Raw genomic sequence first — 23,210 nt, 5'->3', positions numbered from 1 at the left:
AGCTTGCTTTAACGGTGAATAAAACCCCCGTGCCTTGTACGGAGTGGTGCTAGCGCTTTCCTGCCCGGCGAGGTGGGTGCGGAGTAGGGAAGGGTGGTGGTGGGTTCCTGCAGGGACAGCGGTGGGTGGCTCTGGAAGGGCTGCAGCCTGTTGTGGCCACCTGGTGCTGGCAGCCCTCAGGTGAAGGCTGGTGGCTTTGCCAGCCGGGTGCCCTGGTCCCCACAGCAAGGCGCGTGGCTCGTGCCCATCGCCGTGGCGTCAGAGCTACAGAGGACCAGCAAGACGTGCTGCCCTGCCTGGGCACGGAGGATCTCATCCATCCGTCCAGAGGGCGAGTGCCTGCCCCCACGCTCGGTGCTGTGCCTGCTGCCCTGCCCCAGCCTGGCACCCATGCCAGAGCCCCTCTCCACGCTCACGTGTGCCCCCCCAAGCACACGCCCGGGTCCCCGGGGTGCCGGGGAGAGGCAACTCCCGCCTGCGTCACCCCGATGCCCTGCGGATGCTCCAGAGCACCCGCACACCGGCAGGGAGGAGACGCCGCGGACCTGTCTGTCGGTCTGTCCCCCGAGCCCTGGGGACCTCCGGGCCCAGCTGTCCTTGCGGAAGGACCAGGCCTGGCGCAGTGGGCGGCCACGCTGAGGGTTGGGGGGCACGGGGCTTGGGGACCCCGGTCCCCCCTTCCTGAGCCCCCGCTGGCTGCTAGGACCCAGCAGCTGTCCCCGTGGGACCGCCACGAGTGCAGGCAGCGCCCGGGAGTGACAGCCGGTGCCATCCGCAGCTGGCAGGCTGCAGGCAAACAGGATGACGAGCGGGTGACGGGGCGCGGGGAAGGGGGAGCGTGGCTGCGGGAGCGACACCGGAGAGAAGGACCCGCGGCGAGGAGGGGAACATCACCCACCCTCCCTGGAGCAAAGGTGCGCTGGGTCCCCTCCCCACCCCCACCCCGGGGTCCCCCACGGCCGGAGCAAGGAGCAGGGATGGGGCAGGGGGGTTGGTGCTGTCCCTCCTCGGGGCGAGCGGGTGCGGTTGGGGCAGGGGGACGGGGTGTCAGACTGACACGGGTGCCCGCGGGTCCCAGCAGTGCCGTTCCTGGCCAGGTTGGGGACAGCCCAGACGCCAGGTCTGGAGCAGGAAGGGTGCTGTGACCTCGCTGGGCACCTCTCCCTGCTCCAGCATCTCGGAGGGCTTCAGGTCATCTCTGGGTTCCTCTGTAGCTCTTCTTCATTTTGGTTGTCCTTCACACCCCGCTCGCCTCCCCAGCAGGCAAGGAGAAGACAGCGGCCATGGTTGTGGTGAGGTTTCCCTCTAAGGGACACGCAAGAAGAGCCCTTGCTGCCCAGGCACCAGAGCTGCTGGCTTAGCCCTTGGAGGGGATGGCAAGCCGAACGGGGCTGAACACCACGGGCAGCCCAGAGCCACTCTCCGTCCCCGAGCAGTCCACCGCCCAGGAGGTGGTGGGCCTCCTCTGCATGGTCCTGCTCACCCTCACCGCCCTGGTGGCCAACGCCGTGGTGATGGTCGTCATTCTCAAAACCCCCCTTCTCAGGAAGTTCATCTTTGTCTGCCACCTCTGTGTGGTCGACCTCCTCTCTGCCATTTTCCTCATGCCCCTGGGGATCATCTCCAGCTCGTCCTGCTTCAACAGGGTGATATACAGCATTGCCGAGTGCCAGGCCTTGATATTCCTGAATGTCTGCTTCATCAGTGCCTCCATCCTCACCATCGCCATCATCAGCGTGGAGCGGTACTACTACATCGTCCACCCCATGAGGTATGAGGTCAAGATGACCATCAGGCTGGCGGTGGCTGGAGTGATCTTCATTTGGGTCAAGTCTGTTCTCATCACTGTCTTGGCACTTGTGGGCTGGCCTCAAGGCAATGGGGCCACCAGTGCCAGCCGCTGCACAGTCTACTGGAGCCCTGGGGCCCACAAGAAAGTTTTCGTGATCATCTTCAGCATCATCTGCTTTGCTCTGCCCACCATCATCATCTTTGCTGTCTACTGCAGGGTCTACCGCGTGGCCCGGATGGCATCCCTGCAGCACGTGCCCGTGCCGGCACAGGCGGTTGCGCCGAGACACCGATCCAACTCCATCGCCAGCCAAGTGACCATCATCACCACCAGGAACCTGCCACTGCCCAGGCTGATGCCAGAGCGCTTTTTGGGAAGCAACAAGGCCATCCTCACCTTGGTCCTCATTGTGGGACAGTTCTTGTGCTGCTGGCTGCCCTTCTTCGCTTTCCACCTGCACTCCTCCGTCGCCGCTGGCACAGTGGGCAGCGGGCACGGGGAGATGGTGGTCACCTGGATTGCCTACTCCTCCTTTGCCATCAATCCCTTCTTCTATGGGCTGCTGAACCGCCAGATCCGGGAGGAGCTGGCCCGGCTCCGGCGCAGCTGTGCCAACCGGCCACTGGGCCAGGAGCTCTGTCTTTCTGTCTCAGAGGCTTCTGTACAGGAAAACTTCTTGCAGTTCCTCCAGAGAGCGACTTGCACGCTGGATACCCATGCCAGCTGCATCAGCCCTAGTCCCAGGAACAGGCTGGACCAGACCAAGATGGGCTTCCCCATCCCAGGTCAAGTTCCTGAAGAGAGCAGCTGAGAAGCAGGAGGCCCTGTCCCACAGTGGTGGGCAGGAGGGTGGGCAGGGGACCTGCCAGGGACCCCTCGGGCCTGCTTGGACCCAGCCTCTTGGATTCGGAGGGGTCCTTGTTCAGGTTTTGCCTCTTCTCTGAGCTTACGGTAGAAGATGGTTTCTCTGCCCAGGAGAAGGCAGCAGATCTGGGGAAGCCTCATCTCCCTTCTCCAGGCTGGGATTGTCTCTGGCTACACCAGCACAGCCCAGTTGCATGGATGGGCTCTCCTCCGGACACAGGATGCCATGAGGGGCAGAGGAGGGGCCACCTCCCTCTCCGTCACACCACTGAGACCACTCGTGGCCAGTGGGGAAGAGCAGATGTCCCTTGCACCCTACTCAGGAGCAATGGCCAAGCTAACACCACTAACACCAGTAACGCCAGGGCCCCAGGCACCTTGCTGAGCCTGGACAGCTGATGTGGAGCCCTCTGTCTTTGGCTGTTTAACCCAAAACTAACGTCTGGGTGGAGGAGCTCCTGTCACCCGTGGTACTTATGGGGGAACGACACCTGTGGGGCGGGCTCTGGCCGTGTCTGTGTTTCTCCCACTGGCGTGGCAGCATGCGATGCCCGTGGCCGAGCCCCCTGTCCCCCCCAGCTGGCAGGGGCTCCAGGGGGGACGCTGGCCGGCTGGGGGTCTGTGCCAGGCTGTTTATGGACACAGCTGCCCAGCTAGCGGTGCCACGTGCCAGCCAAACTGGGCTGCCGGCCAGGGGTGCACTGGGGTGGACGTGGTGGCACAGGGTGGCAGCAGGGGGGTTGTGCAGGGTGCCCCCGGGGCAGTGCAGCCGGAGGGGACTGGGAGCTGATGTTCCCCTTCATTGCTTCTGCTGGGCTTGGGGACACTCCCATGGGATCCCCCAGTGCAAGAAAGGGGACTGGACCCTGTTGGGGGATGCTGGAGGGGTACATCACCCTCAGCCCACCCATAAAGGTCCCAGAGTTGGTGCTGGCACAGTCAGCTGGAGATGCTCCTGCCCCAGTAATAACTGGGGAGGGCTGGGGGAAAACTGCCCCATGGCCTCTCAAACTGCCCCATGGCAGGGAGGGGGCTTTGGTAAGACCCCCAGAGAGACTGGGGCTGAGGGCCAGCACCCCCCTGGCCACAGGGACGCCCCCCCGGCCACCACCCCGTGTCCCCAGGATCTGAGGCTGCCCCTGGGTGTTGGGGGTGTCTCCACCTAGGGTGGGGGATATTATTATTTTTTTCTTGTAAATTTTATCTTTTTATTAAACCATTGATAAGTTACAAAGGAGGAAAAAATATAGACTTATATATACAGCATTTCCAAGCCAGCAGGGACCAGCTCTTGGATGGGGTTGCTGGGAGGCGATTGCCCCGGGATGACCCGGGGAGGGTGCCCCACCAGAGCCAGGGGAAGGGGGATCCCCAGAGAGGCCAGGCAGCCCCTCATCCAGATGGATGTGGCTTTTGGGTGCCAGCTGGAGGGTGGGCAGGAGCGGGATGGCGGGGTGGGCAGGGAGAGGGGCAGGAGGCGGGGGTCCCACCCTGGCACAGGGCATTGGGAGAAGGGACCCTGGGCCGGCAGGGACAGCCCCCCACCCCCCAATACCAGGGCACGTGGTCCTTGTGCAGGAAAATCAGGGAGGGGGGCACAGCGCTGCCGGGATGGGCAGCAGGCAGCAGAGCAGCCATTTCCTCCAGCGGGCATTGCTGCCGGGAAGACCCTTCCCGTCCCTGGGGTGGGGGGCAAGGGGGGGTCCACCTCGGGCATGGGGCGCCTGGCAGGGGCTGGGGGACAGGGTGGGCAGCGGGGAGGTGTCCCTGGCACCGGGTGGCACCCCGGAGCCCTTCGCCCACCCGCCAGCGGGGCTCAGTAGGGTGAGAACTTCTGCCGGTCGGCTTTCTTGGTGCCGTTGGCCGCCGAGATCTTGGTCGTGTAGGTGGCGGTGCCACCGTTGGGACCTGCCACGGAGGATGGGGACAGCGCCAGGAAGGACACCGGCTTCAGGCCGATGAAGTTGGAGAGAGAGATGGTGTAGGGGGTGCCCAGCAGGGCTGGGGGGGCCGGGGCGACGGCAGGCAGTGCTGCGCCGGAGCCCGGGGTGAGGGGCTGGGAGAAGCCCACGCCGAGGTCCACGGAGCCAGGGCCCGGCGGCGCCTGGGAGGTAGATTTGGCCGTCTCTAAGCTGGGGAACCAAGCGAGAAGGATGGGGTGGTGAGGACCATCTGACAGAGCAGGTCCCCTGCCCCAACCTGCCCATCTCAGCGTGCAGGGACCGCACGCCCCATCCCTTCGGGCACAGGTTTCCATGGCACATCCTGGGCATCCCGCTGGGGAAGGCTAAAAAGCTGGGGCTCAAACCCCGTGGGGTCTCAGGTCCTGTACCCATCATCTCAGGGCCTCAGAGCACCACCCAGCTTATCCTTCCTAAGGATGCTGGAGTGGGGGTGTCCCCCAAAAGCTGGGTTGGGGTGCTGGGGAGGTGCCACCCCTCACTAGCAGTCAGTGTGTCCCTCCCAGGCTGGCACCTACCAGGCTGTGATGAGGTACTGAGCCAGGGTGATGCTGACGGGGGACCCTGTGATGGTCACGTGCCGCTCGCTGGAGCCCTCGATCTGGTTCCCGATCTTGATGTGGGCGCCCGACATTTGCCGGATCTCGCTGATCTTGCTGCCGTGCCGGCCGATGATGCAGCCGATGAGCTGGAGGGGAAGGGACTGGGGTGAGCTGGGAGCAGCTGGAGGAGCCACGCCGAGCAGGGAGCTCCCAGGGGCTCACCCAGCTGCCCTCTGTGCCCAGTAGGATTGGGGAAACTGAGGCAGACACCGAAAGGGAAGGGCACTGCTTTCCTTGGGCAGACCCTACTTTTTGGTCTTGCTCAAGACCCCCTGACTGGCATCACTGGGCTGCCACATCCCAAAGCTCTTCCTTGGTGTTGGCCAAGCCCTTTCCACCTCTCGTGCCTGTTTCCCTTTTCCTCTAGCTGCTTCTGCCCCAGCAGCCCCTCCTGCTCCTGAGCTCGGGTGGCCCAGGCAGAGCCTCCCCTGTGAGAGGCAGTGGGTGCTGGCCCCTGCAAAGCGGCTGCGGGGGGGACACGTGGGTAGGGGCAAGTTGTGGTGCCCCTCACCATCCCCGGGACCCACACGTACATCATTGGGCACCAGGAACTCCTGGGAGGTGCTCTGGGAGCTGGTGTCCAGGCCTGGAGAGAGAGACAGGGAAGTTAGTGGGGTGGGGGGGGGATGTCCAGCAGCTCCATGCCCCCGCCCCAGGCCTGTGTTGGGACAGTCAGTGGCCCTGGGAGCAAACCTGAAGGATCCCTGGGGAGAGGCAGGGAGGATGCGACATAGGCACCAGTCGTAATTTGGTGCTGGTGTTCCCCCACTGCAGGGCTGGGGAGCTCCGGTGGTTTCAGGGACCCCAGGAAATCAAGGACAGGGTTGTTCTGGGAGGCAGGTAGCCATGCCAGGGGGGCTCGGACCGGAGAGGGTGCAGGGGACGGGGACCCTCTCATTAGGACCAGGTGGCTGGGTGGGTCAGGAGGGGCACCCCACACCCTCAGCCCTGGGTGGGGGGGCACGGGAGATGCTCACCTGGCACCATGGAGGGTGCGTGGCCTAGGGAGGCGAAGGGGAGTGTGTGCCCTGACAGCTGCTGCAGCTTCGTCACCTGCCCGGGCAGACGGAGGAGGAGGAGGAGGAGGAAGAGGGAGGTGTTAGGGGTGACGGCAGAGGGTCCCCTGTCCCCTCCCAGGGCCGGACACTGGCACCCAGTGCCTCCCAGGACAGGCACCCCTGGCAGCACTCATCCTGGTGGGCACAGACCCAGTGCCCATGGGAGCAGGGGTGGGCTGCCATGGGGGCAGACTCACCTCTGCGGGAGAGACCCCGCTGTACTGGCCCTGCATGGAGAAGCCCTGGGGGGGGAAAGAAGGGGCATCAGTGGGGTGCCAGGTGGGGACCCCTGCCTCAGGCCACTGCCCTGGGGCAGGGAGACCACCCTGAGCCCACCGGAGTCACCCCTCACAGGCAGAGGCTGGACCCCAGGACACCCCGTGCCCCTGGGGGACTGCGGCCCCTTACCTGGTTGGCAGAGAGCAGGATGGTGCCCAGGGAGAGGCCAGGGTGGTAGGGGATGGTGGCCCCCTTCGGAGGCGACTGGAGAGGGAGGGAAGGAGGTGGAGGGGATGAGAGATGAGGTTGAATGCCCCCGCAGCCCCCTGGACCTCCTTTGCCCCACCCTCCCAAGCTGGGCATGGCCCCCCAGCGCCACCAAAGCAGGGTGCTCTTATGGGCTTCAGCATGGAGAGACACCAGTGCCCGAGTCCAGATGGGCACAGGGAGCCCTGGGGAGGGGGGGCAGGCAGTGAGTGTCCCCCCCCGTGCTGGGCGTGGGTTTCGGCAGGTACCTCCAGGATGACGGCGCAGATCTGCCTCACGCACTGGATGATGGTGTCTGGCACCCCCGAGACGGTGACGGCCCGTTCGGTGGAGTTGGGCAGCAGGTCACCAGCCACCTGCACCTGTGCCCCCGTGCTCTGGGGGGGGAAAAGGGAGGTGCTGGGGTCCCTCAGCCACTCTCTCCTGGGACTCAGCACCTCACACCTCCCCTGTTCTCTCCTTGGCCCCTGGGGACCTTTGCAGGACCCACAGGGTGATGCTCAACTCCTGCATCACCTCCCACAGCTCCTGCGCGATTGTGGCAGCCCCCCAGGGGGAAAAGGGGACCCCGCACCCAGGGCACCCTCAGCCTCACCTCTCGGATCTCTCGGATTTTAGCTCCCGCCTTGCCGATGAGCGAGCCACACTGGCTGGCCGGGATGACGAGGCGCAGTGTCACCGGCGCTCTGCCTGCTGCTGCCCCATCGCTCCCCGCTCCCAGGTCCTGGGAAAGAAGGGGGGATGCAGCGTTGGACCCCCAGGAGCCCGCAGGTGTGGGGGCACCCAGCTGCAGTGTGGGGGGGCTGCCTACCTCCTCCAGCTTGAAGGCGATCATGGAGACGGCGCGGAAGACGGCGTCGGTGGAGCCGGTGATGGTGGTGATGCGCTCGGGGCAGGATCCCTCCGAAATGGTGATGCGCGCGCTGCTCTGAGGACAGTGTCACACCCCCTCAGGGACATCGCAGGCCCTGGGCTCCACTTGTCCCCCCCTGGGGAAGGGTTGGGTGCCTGGGGACCTGGGCTTTCCCCCTCCCACCTGCCCCAGGCAGCCTTCCCCCGGGTGCGGCCATGTCCCCTCCCTGGGTCCACCTGGGAATGGGGGAGGTCAGGGCCGGGCATGTGGGAGCCGTCAGGCACAGGCAGCAGGACCTGGCAGCCCCCCAGCCCACCCTTACCTGCTCTCGTATCCTCTTAACAGTCTCTCCTTTCTGCGGGGAGAGGAACAGGGCGGGTGGTCAGGTCCAGGGGAGCCGGAGGTTGGTGCTGCCCCCCGGACTCCAGATCTTACCTTGCCAATGATGCTGCCGATCTCCTGAAAAGGCAGAGAGGAGGGTGGCCAGGTCAGCAGGCAGCTCCCTGCCTGCCACATTCCTCCTCCGCCCACAGCCTGGCCAACGGGCAACACGCAGGCCCCGTGGCCACTGTGACACTGGGGTGGCTTACTGGTGACACTGGGGCATGGGAACAGGCCCTGCCCTGGCTTAGGATGGGGGAAGAAATCCTTCTGGGAATGCTGTTCCCGGGGGGGGGGGATTGGGAGCAGGGGAGGAAACCAGGGCGTGACAAGGAGCTGGTGCTCCAGCGTGGCCCCCCACCCCGGGGAACTGCTGCCCCCCCGGGCAGTGCCAAGCCCCCCCGCCCTTACCTTGCCGTGCATGAGCATGCGGAGGGTCAGGGTGATGCTGAGCTCCGTCTCCTCGAGGCTGCCGCCCATGCCGCTGGCTCCGTCCGGCGATGCCATGGCAGGAGGGCGAGCTGAGCCTGTGGGACACGGCGGTTTCCAGAAAGGAGGGAGGCCCCAGCTAACCCCCCCTCCTAAATCTGCAGCCTGAAAAGCACCTATGGCTGGGAAGCAGTGAAACTGAGGCAGGAGCAGCACTGTGCCCTACTCCAGCGGGGGACGCTTGCACAGCCCCGCGGTACCCCACTGGCATCCTGCACACCTTCTGGGAGCTCCCCAAAAGGGACCTGCCACCATGTGTCTGCCCAAGCCTGGGCTCAGCTGTCACGAGGCCAGGAGCCGGACAGATACTGGGGGGAAGGGGAAAAGTGTGGGGAGCACGGCTGTAGGATGGGGTTGGGGTTGCAGATGCTTGCTGGGGAGGCGGCACGCAGGGCAGGGGGAGCAGAGGTGGCCTGGGTGGTCCTGTGGGCTGTGCGAGCCTTCCTCTTCCTCCTCATCCCCTTCCCCTTGCCCGTGCACAAAGCCCCAGGGGAAACTGAGGCAACCTCCCCGAGGGGGACCACCAGCCCGACGCGAACCTTGGCGTGATGCCCCATGCTCCATGACTTTGCACCCTGTCCCCTCCCCTGCGCACCCGTCAGACCTTGTGCCCAGGGGACGGGGGTGGCCGGGGTCCCCCGCGGTGCCAGTGCGGGGCTGGGAGGAGGACAATCGCCGTGTGTCCGGGCACGGGTGGGCGGCTGCAGCACCGCTGGCTCCCGGCAAGCCGGGTGATGCCAAGCGGCTTTGAAACAAAGCACCCGTGTTGGGGCTGGGGCCTGCGTCTGCGGGCATGGCGGGGGGGGGTGGGGTGGGGGGGGTGGTTATTTTAGGTGCTGGCAGGACTCGCCATCGCTATGGCACATCTCCTGCACCGGGGTAATGGAGGAGGGCGGGGGGGGGGGGGGGGACGGGGGGAGCAGGTTGGTCACTTCTGCATCCCGTGTGCTATGGCTTGCACCCCCGGGGTGAGTCGGACGCCTCATCTTCACACGGGGGGGCTGGGGAAAGGGGGAAAGGCTGGGGAAGGGGGATATTTCCATTCCCGATAGAGGGGAGGCTGAAATGGGGGGGGGGGGGGGGGATGTACCCCGCTGTAACCACCCCCTCCGCAGCGTCCGGAGCCGCGCGTGGTGCTGGCAGGGACGGGCAGCCTGCCCGGGTCCCCGTCCCCTCCGGGGATGGACGGCAGCAGGGACTCGCCGGGGACAAAAGATCCCGCCGGGGAGAGGAGGACAAGGCTGGCGGTGGGGCAGGGGGGGGAAGGCGGCAGGGCCCTGGGTGTCCCCCCCACTTCCCACAGGCAATGTGGGGTGTCTGTGGGCAGGGGGGGTGCTCTCCTCCAGGTGGGCCGGGCTGGCAGGGACGCCAGAGGCCCCGGTGATGGGCACAGGCCACCTGCCCCGGCTCGGTGCCACCGGCTGGCGTCAGGACAGCCACAAAGCTGGGCACCGCCTGCCCTTTCAGGGCACCTTCGGGTGGCAAAGGGAGGGGACAAGGGGGGGGGGGGGGGGGGACAGGAGGAAGCCCCCACCCTGCCCCTGGGGGGGGATCCTCTCTCCACTCGCCCTCCCGGCCACCCCAAGCCCCCCGGCCCCCGCGGGAGCGGGGCATGGCGGGTACCTTTCCGTGCGCCTCGTCCCTCCGCCGCCGGCCGCCCCGCTCAGTGCCACATTGTCCCCGGCGGCGCCCAGTGACACCCGGGGCAGGAACAATGAGCTGCTTGACAGGCCAGGGCCAGGCTGGCAGCCCCGGCCCCCACCCTGGTCCACGCCGGGGCCCCCCTCGCTCTTCCCCTCTCCCACATCCCTCCCTCCGGGATCCTATTACAGCGGATAAGAGACACTAAAAGGAACAATGCACCCTGGGTAAGGCCATCTGCCACCGCTGGGGACATTCCTGGCCCCCCCCCGCCCCCCCGCCTTTGGCTCACACATCGCCCCTCTTTGTAACTCCTTTTTTTTTTTTTTTTTTTTTTTTTTTTTTTTTTTTCCTGGAAGCCGATCAGCTGGCATGGCTTGAGGGCTCAAGGACACCGGAGCGAGCAGGGACAGGGCGGCTGGCACCCCAGGGCCCACCGGCACCCAGGGGTGCTGCTAGGGGGGAGCGCCTGAAGGGCTGGGGGGGCAGGAGGCAACCCTGTATGGGGGGGGGAGGGGGGCCGGGGCTGCAACAGGGGACCTGAACTGGGTGGGGGGTAAAGGGATGCTCCAGATAGGGGTCCCGCCTTACTGCCAGGGCAGGGATCAGCTCCTGCCCCCCTGGCACTGCCCCTGCCCCCACAAAGGCACCCTGCGCCCACAGACAAGTGCCCCCCCCCCGCTCCGTTACCTCCCCCACTAAATCCTCCTGGGCCCTGGCGTAAGCAGCTAAAGCCCAGGCAGACTTGGGAAAGGCGGGGGGGCTTTGGGGGGACACCCCACTGCCGGCTCCATCTGTGCCCCTGAGTGCCCGGTGCGGCAGCACCAAAGGGTGGGGGGAAGGCAGGTGGTGGGCAGGGGGCTTGTCCCCCTGTCTCTCCAGCCAGACGTCTGTCAGGCCTCCCCGCACGCCCCCCCATCTGTTCACAGCAGCTACTCATTCAGTAAATCCCCCCCCCTGCCTCCCCGGGGCACTGGGCTGTGGGCAGGAGCCTGCCTGGGCTGGCGCTTCCCTTTTAAGCCCCTGTGGATTACCCTGGGCTTGGGTGCGCGCCAGGAGGGGTGGGAGGAGGAAGAGGAGGATGAAGAGGAGGCCTGAACACAGCCCCAGGGCAACGCTCCCCAAACGCCCCATCCCTCAGCAGCTGCACCTCCCCTGCTGTCACCCCCTAAACGTGCACAGGATGGCGGCCACAGAGGAGGTGGGGATGGGGGAAACGGGCGGGAAGGGTGGAAAGAAGCAGGAGGAAGGTGGCAGGACAACAGCGGCAGAGCTTGGGGTTTTATTTGGTCCCAGGAGAGGCAGGGCTGGGATGCCAGGAGAGCAGCTGGGCTGGTGCAAGGGTGCATGTGCTGGCGGAGGGGTGGGTGGGCTGGCCACGTCCCCCTGCCCTGTGGGCCCCTCCGCACGGCCCACGCTGCTCACTCCAGCTGCTGCAGGAAGGCCAGGAGCCCGCGGTGCCACTCGCTGGGTTTGTCCAGGTAGCAGGCGTGTCCGGCGTCCTGCAGCACCAGCACCCGGTGCTCGGGGAGGTGCCGCAGGTTGTTCAGGCTGGCCTGCCCCAGTTCCGTGTCCTTGTCCCCATACACGATCAGCGTGGGGGTCTGCAGAGGGGGAATGTACCCTGAGCCTGCCAATGCCACACAGGCACCCGCTCCACCCTGGGACCAAGACACAGAGGGGAGACGCCCGTCCCCCCTGCCCACCACAAAAAGGGGAAAATGAGGCTGACACTCCTGGGTCTCCTAATGCCCCTGCTTTCCCTCCTGCTACCCCACGGTCTCTTTCCCCTTTTCCAGCAGCAACAGTGTTTCTGGCCTGGTTGGTCTTTCCCTTGCCCAACCTTGGTGCTATGGTCCCCTCCTCACCATCCCCTCCCAGTTCCCCGACCTCCCTCCAGGCCGTACTTTGATCTGGGCGTACTGCTCAGCTGTGAATTTCTCGGTGCAGATGGGCGCCACGGGCACATACGCCTTGAGCAGGTGGTTGTGCTGGAGGAGGAAGGGCAGGGAGTACATGCCGCTGAGCGACGGGCTGACCACCACGGCCGGACCCAGGCACAGAGCCTCCGAAACCGCTTTCAGGAAAGCCCCCGGTGCTGGCTGGCCCACAGGCGCTGGGGCCACGGCATCCTTCGAGCGGCCCAGCCCTGCGCCGTGGGAGACAGAAGTTGCCCCGTCACACTCTCTGCCGCCTCACGACCGGGAGAAGCCGGCACAGCGGGATGCCGGTGTTGCCGTCCCGGCACCACGAACCACAGCAGCTGTATCGGCTCCCCCCACGGACCCCACCTCGCTCCGGGGGCTGCGCTCACCACCCCGCCTTACCCGGCAGGTCGATAGCCACAGCTCGGTAGCCGTTTTCGGCCAGCGTGGCAAGCGTCTGCAGCTGAAGCCAGGTGTCGGAGGAGAAGCGAATGCCGTGCAGCAGCAGCACCGTCAGCTTCGGTGCCCGCTGGGCCGGCTGGGCTTGGCGGTAGAAGAGGGTTTGGCCTTCCACGGTGACGGTGCTCTCAGTGAGCTGTGGGGCAGCCATGCCTGGGGGCGGGGGGGTCGGGAGAGCCGTTTTGGGGGGCGCTGAGGGGTGTGTGTGGTGGCCCTGTGCGGCCCAGCGGGGTCCGGGCGTCGAGGCCCAGCAGTAGCGGGAAGGCAGGTGAGCTGTGGCATTGGTACCAGGAAGGGAGGGGGGTTACATTGGCATCACCCTCTTTTTGGGGGGATGCCGGCAGGGTCCGGCCCCGCGGTGGGCACACGGGGCCGCTCGCCTGTGCCAGGCGGGCTCACGGGCCCGCCCCTGCCTCAGTTTCCCCGCCCGGTGCTGGGCCGGCGGGCCTTACCTGCTCCTCCGCCCCCAGAGCCGGCTGCCGTTCGCCTCCCGCTCCCCGCCGCACCACGGGGCTGGGGGTGCCGCGCCCCGGGTCCAAAGGCCGCCGGGGCGGAGTGGGGGGGGGGGAGAGGGGGGGGGAGCGGCGGCACCGCCTCACGGAGCGCCGGGCCCGGGGCACGGCCGCCGCCCCCCCGAGCCGAGCTCCGCCGAGCCGAGCCGAGCCCTGCCGAGCCGAGCCGAGTCCTACCCGAGTCCTACCCGAGCTCTGCCGAGCCGAGCCGAGCCCTGCCCGAGCTCCGCCGAGACCCACCGAGCCCTACCCGAGCTCTGCCGAGCCGAGCCGAGCGTCGCCGAACCCTTGCCGAACCGAGCCGAGCCCCGCCACGCCGAACCTCTTATCTCGGCCCCGGCCCGGTGGAGCGCTGCCGGGGGGGTCGGTGCGGCGGGCAGCCCCCCCCCCCCCCCCCCCCCCCCCCCGCGGCTGACAGCCCGCGGGGCCTGCAGCGCTGCGGCCTCCCGCCAGGCGGAGCCGGGGGCTGCGGGCGCGGCACCGGCGGGGGGGGGGGGGGAGGGGCTGCATGTCCCGGCCGGAGCTGAGGGGCGGCGGGGCCGGCGGCCGTAGCCCGCGGGAGCTCGGGAGGCCGGGGACGGGCGGGGCTGGCAGCGGGGGGCGCAGGCCGGGCCGGAGCTGAGGGGAGCACCGTGCTCTGGGCCCGACCCACCCCGCAGCAGTGGGGTTCGGGGCTCCCAGCCCCCCCCCCCCCCCCCCCCCCCCCCCCGCTGCCATTTTCCTTCTCCAGCCGGAGCGGAGATGCCGCTCGCCCGCAGCCGCCTGGGGCTCCTGCTCCTCGGGGCGCTCCTCACCTTCCTCCTCTACCTTCTGCTCCCGGCTGCCCAGCGCGATCGGCGCACGGCGGGCACCCGGTGGGCGCCCAACGGCACCGCACAAACGGGGATGGCTGCAGGGGAGCCCCCCGTCTTCTACAGGGAGGTTTCGGCAGGACCCCGGCCCGGCGGTGCTGCCAGCCCCGGGAGGTGGGTCAGCCCGCCAGCTCCCACGGCGGAGGAAGGTGGGAGGCGACCGGCCCTGGGGATTGCTCAGGGTCTGTGCCTTCCCCCAACCCCTTCCCGCCTGTCTTCCCCACCGCAGGCCTGATGTCCTGTTCCTGCACGGCCAGGCGTTCACCTCCAAGACCTGGGAGGCCTTGGGCACGCTGGCGCTGCTCGCCGGAGAAGGCTACCGCGCGGTTGCCATAGATCTGCCTGGTAGGACCGTGGCACTGTACTTAAGCTGATCCCTCTGGGCAGCTCCAGTCACTCACCCCAGCCACTGCGGGGCTCTGGACCTCTCCAGGCAGCTAGCTGGTGGTGGTCCCTGGGGCAGCGTGCCTGGGATTTGGCTTTGACCCGGCGCGTTGACCTCTGTGGCCACCCAAACCCTTTGGCTGGGGCCGGCTCGGTCTGGATGGTGCGTGGCTGTGGCTGTACAACCGTTGGGGCTCGATCAGGGGCCCCATTTTTTGCCAAACCAGCTGAGCCGTGGCAGGGGAGAGACCACTGCAGGCTCTGCACAATTCCCCCCTACCCCGTGCCCACCCTATGCCCTCTGCCCCATGCCAGGCTATGGGGATTCGCCCTCGGCAGAGACAGTGGCCACGGCGCAGGGCCGAGTGGCTTTCCTGGACCGTGTCCTCCAGGAGCTGGGCTTGCGGAGGCCCGTTCTCGTCAGCCCCTCCATGAGCGGCCGCTTTGCCCTGCCTTTCCTCCTGGCGCGGGGGGACTGGCTGGCCGGCTTTGTGCCCATTGCGCCCGTGGGCACCAAGGACTACGCTGCTGAGCAGTACCGGCGGGTCCAGGTGAGGTGGGTTGTCGGGCTCTTGGCGGGGTCCCTGGGTGCTGGTGAGCCCTGTGGGCCAGCTGGCTGGAGGGTGATGCGGAGGGTGGGCCTGTTTTGGGGTGAGTGAGGGGGACCTGTGGCCCCCCCGAGCTCATAGTGGGACTGGCACCTGCTTTCCCTCGGCTTCGCAGCTGCCACGGTGAGGGGTGGAGGTGGGCGCAGCCCAGGGGAAGCGTGGTGGCCACTTCCCACTTGTGACAACCACTCTGTTTTGCTCTCTCTCCTTACCAAGACACCCACCCTGATCCTGTACGGTGACCGTGACACGAGGCTGGGTGCACAGGCCCTGCAGAGCCTCCGGCACCTCCCCGAGCACCGCCTGGCCGTGGTGTCCGGCGCCGGCCATGCCTGCTACCTGGACAAACCAGAGGACTTCCACCAGGCCTTGCTGGGCTTCCTGCACCAGCTGAAGTGAGCGCCACCTCGTCCCCCGCCAAGCAGAGGATGGGGGTGCTGGGGCTGGGGGAAGCACGGGGTGGCTGACGTGAGGGGTGCTTTTCTCTTTTGGGGTGTCTCCAGGGTGGTGGTGGGGACGACACACTGAGGGTGTCCCTTGCTGGCAGGACAGGGTGCTTTCCGTCACAAGGCCAATAAACTGATGCTGCTCTGCTTTCTGCGTGTGTCCCCAAGCGCCGCGGGGCTCCCGGGGCTCCAGCCCCCATCTCTCCGCCACTAGTGTGGGGCGGGAGGGTGCCCGGCCCACCCCCCTGCGTGCTCCCGGCCTTCAGCCCGTGCCCCTCCCCGTTCCCCCCCCGGGGCTCCTCCCCTGCCCGCCCGCCACCGGCGCCGGGGCGGAGCGGAGCGGGGCCCGGCGGGGCCGGCGGCAGCAGCGCGGAGGTAGGGCCGGGGCGGGCGGGAGTCCGGGGAGGGGGATCGGGCCAGCAGCAGCCCGCGGGGGTCTGCCCCGGTGCCTTCGTTCCCCCCCCCCCCCACAAGCCCCCCCCCCCTCTCCAGGGTACACCCCCCCCCCTCCCCCCCCGTATCTCCTTGAACCCTTAACTACGGTACCCGGCACCCCCCGTACCCCCTCACACCCCTAACCATGCTGTCTTGCACCCTCCCTGCGCCCCCATCCACGGTATCCAGCACCCCTCTGTCCTCTTGCCCGTGCTACCCCTGAATAATGCAACCGCTGCACCCCAACCCGCACAGCAGCCCACCCCCCCTAACCATGGTATGCTGCACCCTTCACCCCTCTAACCACAGTACCCCTGCACCCCTACCCGCAGCACCCCGTGCCCCTGTACCCCAACTGCAGTACCTCTGCACCCCACTGTGCCCCCTTTCTGCACCCCAGCCATGGTACTCCTATACCCCACCTGTGCCCCTTTGTACCCCTAGCCACAGTACCCCTGCACCCCTCTCATAGCCCCTCTGCACCCCCTACGCTCATACCCCCCCCCAGGGTTCCCCATCACCCCTCTTGCTGCACCCCCACGTGTCCCTAAGCACCCCACATCCTCCTGCTCCTCCAGCCACCCAACACCCCTCAAACACCCAGTAGTGTGTCACCTTCCTGTAGCCCCCCCAGCCCCTCTGTAAGCACAAGGTCCCCCTTCACCACCCTCCTTTCCCGGCACCCCCAGGACCTTTTCTTTGCACTTCTCCTGCACCCCCTAAGCAGGCAGTATCCCCCTTTCCTTACCTGCACCCCCTTGCACCAGCATCCTGCCTTCCCTGCCTGCACTCCCCCAGCATCACCCCAGACCTCTAACCACTGGCTAACCCCACCTACCATGTGCCCCTGTCCTATAGACCCTTCCCCCCCACCTTGTTGCCCCCCTTTCCTCCCTGCTAGCCCCCCTACACCCCAGCCAGCCCTTCCCTGGATCTCACCCCTCGCTCCATGCCTGAGCATCACGGCTTGCCCTGGCGCATGTTTGGGGCAAGAATGTGCGCTTTGGGGGCAGAATGAAAGGACGGCATGGGGGGCACATCGCATCCTGCCCCTGTACCCGAGTGGGGGGACTTTTCCCGTGGTGGCAGTGTCCCAGGACTCACACTGGGGAGACCTTTGCCCCGTCCCACTTTGGTTTCTGTGACGACCGAGCTTGCCGGCGGACTTTGGAGGGGCCGGTGGGTGATTAACCATCTTGCTGCTCTTCCCCCAGAGCTTTGCAGCCTCGGTCCCTGACATGACACCCGGGAAGCCTGGCAAGAGCACGGGGGCCTCAGAGAACCCCTCGGTTACCCTTTTCCGGGAGTACCTGAGGATCGACTCTGTCCACCCCAAACCTGACTATGGTGAGGATGTAGGGGACAGGGTGGGGGGTTGTGCAGGGATCTGGCAAAGGCGGCTTTGCAGCTCCAGTCTTTGGACCCGGGTGCCTGAGTCCTCAGCTGGGGCTGTTTTGATTGTGGTGTTAAGGAGCGAACAGCATTAAAGAGGGAAGGCTTTGTGCCTTATCTCTGCTGGTGCCTTTGGTTGGGGCAGGGACATTGTGAGTGCACCCAGATTTGCTGTTTCCTTCCTCTGTGCCCCAGGGCCCCCCCTTTCCAGGCTGCCCAGGCTCTGGCATGGATGGTTGTGGTAACCCTGTGTAGATCTCCTTCCATTAACGTTTCCATCCTCTCACTAAAGTACATCGAGATTTTTTTATTGGTGAGGAGCTCCCAGAACTCTCATGGATGACTGTCCCCTCTGAACCTGCCCCCTTCAATTTTTATTTTTTCATGTTCCTCTAGTCCTCGCCCCAAAGGGATGGTGATGAGCCGCTCCTCTCCCCAGTCCCGGCCAGCTCTTGTGCCCAGGACCTCCATCACCTGCCCTCTCTGGTCACCTCTTTCCTTGGCCTGGCAACCCCAGAGAGCCTTGGGGTCCCTGAGGGGTTGCAGCGAGAGGGGAGGGAGATCCTGATGTAACTCTGGCCATCCCTGCTCCTCCCCAGATGCGGCCATCCATTTTCTGGAGCGTGTCGGCACCGACCTGGGCTTGGCCTGCCAGAAAGTGGAGGTGAGTGGGGCAAGGAGCAGCCCCCAGTCCATCCATCCATCCATCCATCCATCCATCCATCCATCCATCCATCCATCCATCCATCCATCCATCCATCCATCCATCCATCCATCCATCCATCCATCCATCCATCCATCCATCCATCCCCCCTGGTGCCTCCCGGAGCTGGGCAGGAGCGAATCCCCTCTCTCTGTAATCCTCTGCTGACCTGAGCCCTTCCTTAAGCCTGTGTTCCGGCTGGTCCCTGCTGACCTTTGCAGCTGCCTGTGCTATATTTAGGCGGGGACCTGGCAGGGTCATGTCGGCTGGGGACATCCCTCCTGCTGGGCACTGGCTGTCCTGGGAGACTCCTGGGCACCAGGGGCAGACACAGGGTTCATCTCCCCTCCTCCATCTGAATTGCAGCCAGGTCTCACGCCCATGGCTGGGCTCAGTCTGGCTCTGGAAGGGTGCAGGCATGCCTGCTCCTGCTGCCTGCCCTCTCCCAGCAGAGAAAGGGGTGACCTGCCTGGTGGCATCGCAAAGCTTCTCCCAGGCTGATGTTTTTCGGCTCCAGCCAGGACCCCGGTGACACCCTGCGCTCGCCCCACAGGTTTGCCAGGGCCGCGTGGTGCTGATCCTGACCTGGCAGGGCACGAACCCCCGCCTGCGCTCCGTCCTCCTCAACTCCCACACTGATGTCGTGCCTGTCTTTGAGGTGCTGGGACGGGGGAAGGAGTGGGATGGGCACAGTGGGGAGGTCTGGGGGTGGCCGGTGAAGGGGAGCTGGTGGCTGCCAGGCCCCTCTGCCATCACGGCCACGGTTCCCCACAGGAGCACTGGACCTACCCACCCTTCGAGGCTGTTAAGGACTCACAAGGCAACATCTACGCCCGGGGTGCCCAGGACATGAAGTGTGTCTCCATCCAGTGAGTGGAGGGCTCTGCGCCGGCCGGCTGGGCATGGTGCTGTGGGTGCCTCTGAGTGATGCAGGACAGGATGCTGCCATCCCCAGGGTCCCTGGGGCTGAGGGTGCCACTGCTTGACCCTCCCTGGAGTGGCTCAGGGCGCACCAGCCCCTCTTCTCTTCGATGCCCAGGCACCAACTTCTCCCTGCAGGTACCTCGAGGCCATCCGGAGGCTGAAGGCAGAGGGAAAATGTTTTGCCCGCACCATCCACCTCACCTTTGTGCCTGGTGAGTCCCAAGGGTGTCTTCTCTTGTGGGGACAGGAGAGGCTGGCAGCTGGGTGATACTCTGGAGTTCCCCATGGCATGGCAGCCGGGCACCCCCCTGCCAGCCTCTCCAGATTTTGAGCTCTCCTAGCTCTAGGCTAGAGGGGTTTCCGTGTCCGAGGACATTGGGTGTGCCGGTGGCACCCAGACTGGCGTGGAAGAAGGACCTGGAGGTGGTGGGCCAGGGGACGCCCAGTTCCTTCCTCCACACCAGTCTCTCCCCCACAGACGAGGAGGTGGGTGGACACAAGGGTATGGAGATGTTTGTGCAGCGCCCCGAGTTCAGAGCTCTCAACGTGGGCTTCGCCATGGACGAGGGTAAGTGGTGGTAGGGCTGGCATGGGGACGTGTCTCCTCTTGGCACGCACCCCTCCGCCTGTTGGCATCACCTCCAGGGCACCAGCACCCGGCACGGCTTCCAGGGACCCCCTCGGGGGCTCCTTCCCCTGGGCAGTGACCCTCACTGTGCCAGCCTGGAGGGGAGATGCTGTCAGGGCAGAGCAGAGGGGGGCACATCACGGCAGTCCCGTGCCCTGCTGACTCCCAGTCTGTGCCCACTGCAGGCCTGGCCAGTCCATCCGACACCTTCAGTGTCTTCTACGGCGAGAAGAGCCCGTGGTGTGAGTGACTGTGTGCCCACCGCCCCGTCCCTGGTTCTGACTGGGGCAATGGAGCACTGGTGCTGCCCTGGGCTTTCTGCTCAATGCTTCCCTCTCCCCAAACTGCCGCAGGGATAAAGGTGAAGTGCGTGGGTAGCCCTGGGCATGGGTCTCGCTTCATCAGCAACACAGCGGCTGAGAAGATGGTAAGAGAAGGGGTACACCCTGCGCACCCCCTCCCTGCCCTGGGGCTGCCAGGCACCTGCCTGCAGGGCCCGGTCCTGACCCGCTGCCCTTCCCTCCCCAGCACAAAGTCATCACCTCCTTCCTGGCCTTCAGGGAGAGCGAGAAGCAGAGGTAGGAGGCAGGCAGCGGGATGGCTGTGGCTTCAGTTCTGTCCATGGAGGGGGTCCTTGGGATCCCAAGGCAGGCTCTGATCCGGCGCTGGCACCCCATGCCTCAGTTTCCCCATTTGGGGGTGGTGGCGGGGTGGGGGAGGGCTTCCTCTCCTCCCTGGGTGGCAGAGGGTGACTCTTCCCTTGCGTCCTCCGAGGCTCAAGTCCGACTCAAGCCTGACCCTAGGGGACGTCACCTCGCTCAACCTGACCATGCTGGAGGGGGGCGTCTCCTTCAACGTGGTGCCCTCCGAGATGGCGGCCAGCTTCGACGTCCGCATCCCACCCACCGTGGACCTGAAGGTGGGTGCCTCGCTGGCCCCACCTGGGAGGGGGGCAGGTTGGGGGGTACCTCGCTCACACCCCTCCTCCTGTCTCTGCCGCAGGCCTTCGAGGAGCAGGTGGCTGCATGGTGCCGTGGTGCCGGGGACGGTGTCACCTATGAGTTTCACCAGGTGAGGGGTCTTGGCCACCCAGGTGCATCGTGCCCGTCCCTCCCCTGCCACGCACCCACCCCCCCCACCCCTCACCTGCCCTCTCCCTCCCTCAGAAATGCATGGACCAACACGTCACCTCCACTGAGGAGTCGGACCCATGGTGGAAAGCCTTCAGCGGGGTCTGCAGGGACATGTGAGTAGTGTCCCCAGGAAGGGCAAGACTGTGGTGGGGACCTCCTCTTGTGGGAGCCGGGGGAATCCCCGGGGATCTCTGGGGTCATGGCAGGGGTTGGGTGGAGATGCTCCATTCCATGCCAGGGCTTCAACCCATGCCCCACTGGAAGGGATGGGATTGAGTGTCCTGCAGGGCCGAGGGACCTCCCTGGCGTGGTCTCTTTGCCCGTGGTGGCAGGGGGACAGGGGACCCGGCCATCCCCGTGCCCATGCTGATGCAGAGCCTCACTTTTTAGGAAGCTGCAGCTCAAGCTTGAGATCTTCCCAGCTGCCACCGACAGCCGCTACATCCGAGCGGTGAGTGCGATGCCACCCCACCCGTGGGTCCCCCACCTGGGATGAGACCTGCAGCCCCAAGCAGGAGCTGTGCCTGGGCAGAGGGGGGGGCACCCGGTGCCCTTCCCAGCCCCGGCCTCACCCTGTACCCCCGCCCCCCCCCCCATTCCCAGGCAGGGCACCCCGCTATCGGCTTCTCGCCCATGAACCGCACCCCGGTGCTGCTCCACGACCACAACGAGTTCCTCAACGAGCAAGTCTTCCTACGGGGCATCGACATCTACGCCCACCTCCTGCCCGCCCTGGCGTCGGTGGCCCCGCTGCCTGCCGAGGGCTGAGCACCCCGGCGAGGGGCAGGACGGCAGCGATCCAAGCAGCGGGAGGCACGGCTGTAAAAAGGGGCCAGAGGGTGGGCACGGCAAGCGGCTGCCAGCGTGCCGGGGACCCAGCCGGCATCGTGCCGCCTTGGCTGTGCTCGGGGCTGCCCCGATGGTGACGCCTGTGCCAAGTGTCCTGGCTGTGCCCTCAAAATCTGGGTCCCAGCCACCTCCCCGGGGGTTGTGTCCCCCTTGGGTGCCAGCAGAGCCTCGTGCCCTGGTGCCTCCTGCCTTTCCTGGTGTCGGCGGTGCCTCCTCCTGTCCCCATGCCACCCCTGGCTGCACTGTGGGGTAAGGGGCTGGCCGGTGCCACGCTCTGCCTGCCCACGCCTTGTCCTGCCTCCCTGCCCGCTTGCCGCGGGAGCTGGGGCCAGTAGCCCCTGTCCTCCCCGTGCAAGTCAATAAATCTTGGTAAGCACGGCCCGGAGCGGGCAGGTTTGTCTGTCTGTCCATGGCACTGCCTGAGGGGGCTCCAGGAGCCCAGGCACGGTGGATTTCCTCAGTGCCATGGGGTCTGCTGGGGTTCTCCCCGCTCCCCGGGGTTCGTCAGGCTGAGGGATGGCTCTGTGGGCAGGATCCTGCCCGGGCAGGCTGTGGGGCTGCTCCTTGGGAGCCTCCGCTCCAGATCAGCCTCGGGGCACCGCAGGGGAGCAGGAGCAGCTGGCGGTGCCGGATTTATCCTGCTCCCACCCTCCCGTCAGCTCCTGCTGCCCCCAAACCCCCGGGTCCGGGCAGGCAGTGTGCGGGTCTGGGCAGGCAGCCTCTGCTTTCCTGCCAGAGCTGCCCACAGGCTGCATCTCCTCCTTGCTCTTACCCCACCCCACGCGGCTCCCCAGCACCCAGGGGTGCTGGATCTGTCCCAGAGCCACGCCGTGCCGCCCACCCTTGGGGTCTCCCCTGGGGAAACCGGGGCCATGTGCCAGCCCAGGGCTCACTGAGCCAAATTGAGGTGGTTTTGCCCTGGTCGGGGGAGTTGTAGAGCTGCTGCGTTACACAAGGTTGGGGGTGAGCCAGGGCCCCCCATGCTCCTGCCCTCCTTTTTAATTTATAAAGCCACTGCAAGCCTTGGGGGGCTGTGGGAGGGTGGGGGCTGCCGAGGCTGCCCACGGGCCCAGCTGGGAGAAGGGATGAGGCCGGTGGCGATGGAGGGCTGCAGGAGAAGCCGCCGGCTCCTTCCCCTCCATCCAGTGCCGGGGGCATCCAAGGCTTTTGGGAGGGGGGACACCTGCTTGTACACCGAGGCTCCCCAGGGAAGCCCGTGTGGATTCTCTGGTGTCTCATACGGCCGTGTCCCTCAGCCCTGGCGAAGGATGGCGTGGGAGCGGTGTGGGTGCCGTGGGGCAGAACGGGGTCCTGCTTGCTGGCTGGGGTCCCCGTGCAGGGTGCAGGTGAGCAGGCTCTGTCGCAGGCAGACAGCGGCGCATCCCCACTGCCCTGTTCCTTGCCCTGTGCGTGCGGCACCCCGTGCCCCCCTCCATCCTGCTCAGCCCCCTTCCCCACCCGGCCTGGTATTCCCGGCTTGCCTGGCCGCTGAGATGGGACCCGAGAGCTGGGTGCCCACTGATGCTTGGAGACCACCCCACGCTGGGCATCCTTCTTGGGGGACAGGCCTGTGTCCCCTTTCCTACCCCTCTGGAAGGGCAAGGCTGGGGGGACCCCAGCTTCCCCCCCTCTCCTTGCTCCCCATCCTCCAGGGATGAGCGGGAGGGGCTGGTAGGGTTACTCCTTTGGGGTGCGGGGGGGCTAAACCGCTGGTGGCAGGCAACGATGTTGGGGGGTGCGGAGCTCTGGGTGCCCACCCCCCGGGTGGATGGGGCTGTCCCGCCCAGCACGACACGGTGCGGGGGGGGGGATGTCGGGGCCGGGCCGGGGCGTG

At 66.5% G+C, this 23,210-nt stretch overlaps 5 protein-coding genes across 14 annotated transcripts; 3 read left to right on the top strand and 2 right to left on the bottom strand.

The window, feature by feature from the left end:
* The first annotated feature begins 773 nt into the window (after window positions 1-773).
* Window positions 774-3,890, top strand: LOC104360974 (probable G-protein coupled receptor). 3 transcript variants are annotated; one of them, XM_033002037.2, is made up of 3 exons: window positions 774-914; window positions 1,264-1,771; window positions 2,009-3,890. In XM_033002037.2, the coding sequence occupies exons 2-3, from the start codon at window positions 1,374-1,376 to the stop codon at window positions 2,601-2,603; spliced, it is 993 nt and encodes a 330-aa protein (XP_032857928.1). In that variant the 5' UTR covers window positions 774-914; window positions 1,264-1,373; the 3' UTR covers window positions 2,604-3,890. The 3 variants fall into 3 exon arrangements, with proteins under 3 accessions (XP_032857928.1, XP_032857926.1, XP_032857927.1); XM_033002035.2 differs by having other exon boundaries at window positions 1,264-3,890; XM_033002036.2 differs by having other exon boundaries at window positions 852-914; window positions 1,261-3,890.
* PCBP4 (poly(rC) binding protein 4) lies at window positions 3,840-10,278 on the bottom strand. 2 transcript variants are annotated; one of them, XM_042799492.1, is made up of 13 exons: window positions 10,110-10,278; window positions 8,409-8,541; window positions 8,052-8,075; window positions 7,939-7,971; window positions 7,575-7,691; window positions 7,359-7,487; window positions 7,012-7,140; window positions 6,686-6,760; window positions 6,475-6,519; window positions 6,197-6,272; window positions 5,753-5,805; window positions 5,136-5,305; window positions 3,840-4,788 (listed from the first exon to the last, which is right to left on the bottom strand). In XM_042799492.1, the coding sequence occupies exons 2-13, from the start codon at window positions 8,502-8,504 to the stop codon at window positions 4,473-4,475; spliced, it is 1,263 nt and encodes a 420-aa protein (XP_042655426.1). In that variant the 5' UTR covers window positions 8,505-8,541; window positions 10,110-10,278; the 3' UTR covers window positions 3,840-4,472. The 2 variants fall into 2 exon arrangements, with proteins under 2 accessions (XP_042655426.1, XP_042655425.1); XM_042799491.1 differs by having other exon boundaries at window positions 8,409-8,524; window positions 10,110-10,277.
* Window positions 10,279-11,394: 1,116 nt separating this feature from the next.
* LOC116963935 (protein ABHD14B-like) lies at window positions 11,395-13,923 on the bottom strand. Of its 4 annotated transcripts, none has more exons than XM_033002040.2 (4): window positions 13,818-13,923; window positions 12,455-12,664; window positions 12,035-12,276; window positions 11,395-11,731 (listed from the first exon to the last, which is right to left on the bottom strand). In XM_033002040.2, the coding sequence occupies exons 2-4, from the start codon at window positions 12,660-12,662 to the stop codon at window positions 11,549-11,551; spliced, it is 633 nt and encodes a 210-aa protein (XP_032857931.1). In that variant the 5' UTR covers window positions 12,663-12,664; window positions 13,818-13,923; the 3' UTR covers window positions 11,395-11,548. The 4 variants fall into 4 exon arrangements, with proteins under 4 accessions (XP_032857931.1, XP_032857929.1, XP_042655433.1 ...); XM_033002038.2 differs by lacking the exon at window positions 13,818-13,923 and adding an exon at window positions 13,274-13,413; XM_042799499.1 differs by lacking the exon at window positions 13,818-13,923 and adding an exon at window positions 12,964-13,169.
* On the top strand, window positions 13,578-15,460 carry ABHD14A (abhydrolase domain containing 14A). Its single transcript, XM_033002026.2, has 4 exons — window positions 13,578-13,988; window positions 14,104-14,219; window positions 14,574-14,809; window positions 15,083-15,460. Exons 1-4 carry the CDS (start codon window positions 13,765-13,767, stop codon window positions 15,263-15,265), a joined length of 759 nt encoding a protein of 252 aa, XP_032857917.2. The 5' UTR covers window positions 13,578-13,764; the 3' UTR covers window positions 15,266-15,460.
* Window positions 15,160-21,768, top strand: LOC104361246 (aminoacylase-1). 4 transcript variants are annotated; one of them, XM_042799495.1, is made up of 15 exons: window positions 15,160-15,261; window positions 16,962-17,094; window positions 17,739-17,803; window positions 18,396-18,500; window positions 18,617-18,711; window positions 18,902-18,978; window positions 19,245-19,334; window positions 19,580-19,636; window positions 19,748-19,821; window positions 19,923-19,972; window positions 20,169-20,313; window positions 20,397-20,465; window positions 20,561-20,640; window positions 20,918-20,978; window positions 21,131-21,768. In XM_042799495.1, exons 2-15 carry the CDS (start codon window positions 16,986-16,988, stop codon window positions 21,293-21,295), a joined length of 1,242 nt encoding a protein of 413 aa, XP_042655429.1. In that variant the 5' UTR covers window positions 15,160-15,261; window positions 16,962-16,985; the 3' UTR covers window positions 21,296-21,768. The 4 variants fall into 4 exon arrangements, with proteins under 4 accessions (XP_042655429.1, XP_042655428.1, XP_042655430.1 ...); XM_042799494.1 differs by lacking the exon at window positions 15,160-15,261 and adding an exon at window positions 15,617-15,687; XM_042799496.1 differs by lacking the exons at window positions 15,160-15,261; window positions 18,396-18,500 and adding an exon at window positions 15,617-15,687.
* The last annotated feature ends 1,442 nt before the right edge of the window (window positions 21,769-23,210 follow it).

This window comes from Tyto alba, unplaced genomic scaffold (assembly GCF_018691265.1).
Source record: "Tyto alba isolate M040663 unplaced genomic scaffold, T.alba_DEE_v4.0 Super-Scaffold_3, whole genome shotgun sequence".
Classification (NCBI taxonomy): domain Eukaryota; kingdom Metazoa; phylum Chordata; class Aves; order Strigiformes; family Tytonidae; genus Tyto; species Tyto alba.
Note: the sequence above shows the minus strand (reverse complement) of the source record. Positions and strands in the feature narration are given on the sequence as shown.

Bases quoted from the DNA above. Each gene is read 5' to 3' on its own strand.
- LOC104360974 (XM_033002035.2), top strand. From the start codon at position 1,374: ATGGCAAGCCGAACGGGGCTGAACACCACGGGCAGCCCAGAGCCACTC.
- PCBP4 (XM_042799492.1), bottom strand. From the start codon at position 8,504: ATGGCATCGCCGGACGGAGCCAGCGGCATGGGCGGCAGCCTCGAGGAG. The intron at 7,972-8,051 runs GTAAGATCTGGA...CTCTCCCCGCAG, and splicing joins TCGGCAGCATCATTGGCAAG to AAAGGAGAGACTGTTAAGAG. The intron at 6,520-6,685 runs GTAAGGGGCCGC...TTCCCCCCCCAG, and splicing joins TCCTGCTCTCTGCCAACCAG to GGCTTCTCCATGCAGGGCCA.
- LOC116963935 (XM_033002040.2), bottom strand. From the start codon at position 12,662: ATGGCTGCCCCACAGCTCACTGAGAGCACCGTCACCGTGGAAGGCCAA. The intron at 12,277-12,454 runs GTAAGGCGGGGT...CCCACGGCGCAG, and splicing joins TGTGGCTATCGACCTGCCGG to GGCTGGGCCGCTCGAAGGAT. The intron at 11,732-12,034 runs GTACGGCCTGGA...CCCCCTCTGCAG, and splicing joins AGCAGTACGCCCAGATCAAA to ACCCCCACGCTGATCGTGTA.
- ABHD14A (XM_033002026.2), top strand. From the start codon at position 13,765: ATGCCGCTCGCCCGCAGCCGCCTGGGGCTCCTGCTCCTCGGGGCGCTC. The intron at 14,220-14,573 runs GTAGGACCGTGG...GCCCCATGCCAG, and splicing joins GGTTGCCATAGATCTGCCTG to GCTATGGGGATTCGCCCTCG. The intron at 14,810-15,082 runs GTGAGGTGGGTT...CTCCTTACCAAG, and splicing joins AGCAGTACCGGCGGGTCCAG to ACACCCACCCTGATCCTGTA.
- LOC104361246 (XM_042799495.1), top strand. From the start codon at position 16,986: ATGACACCCGGGAAGCCTGGCAAGAGCACGGGGGCCTCAGAGAACCCC. The intron at 17,804-18,395 runs GTGAGTGGGGCA...CTCGCCCCACAG, and splicing joins TGGCCTGCCAGAAAGTGGAG to GTTTGCCAGGGCCGCGTGGT. The intron at 20,641-20,917 runs GTGAGTAGTGTC...CTCACTTTTTAG, and splicing joins AGCGGGGTCTGCAGGGACAT to GAAGCTGCAGCTCAAGCTTG.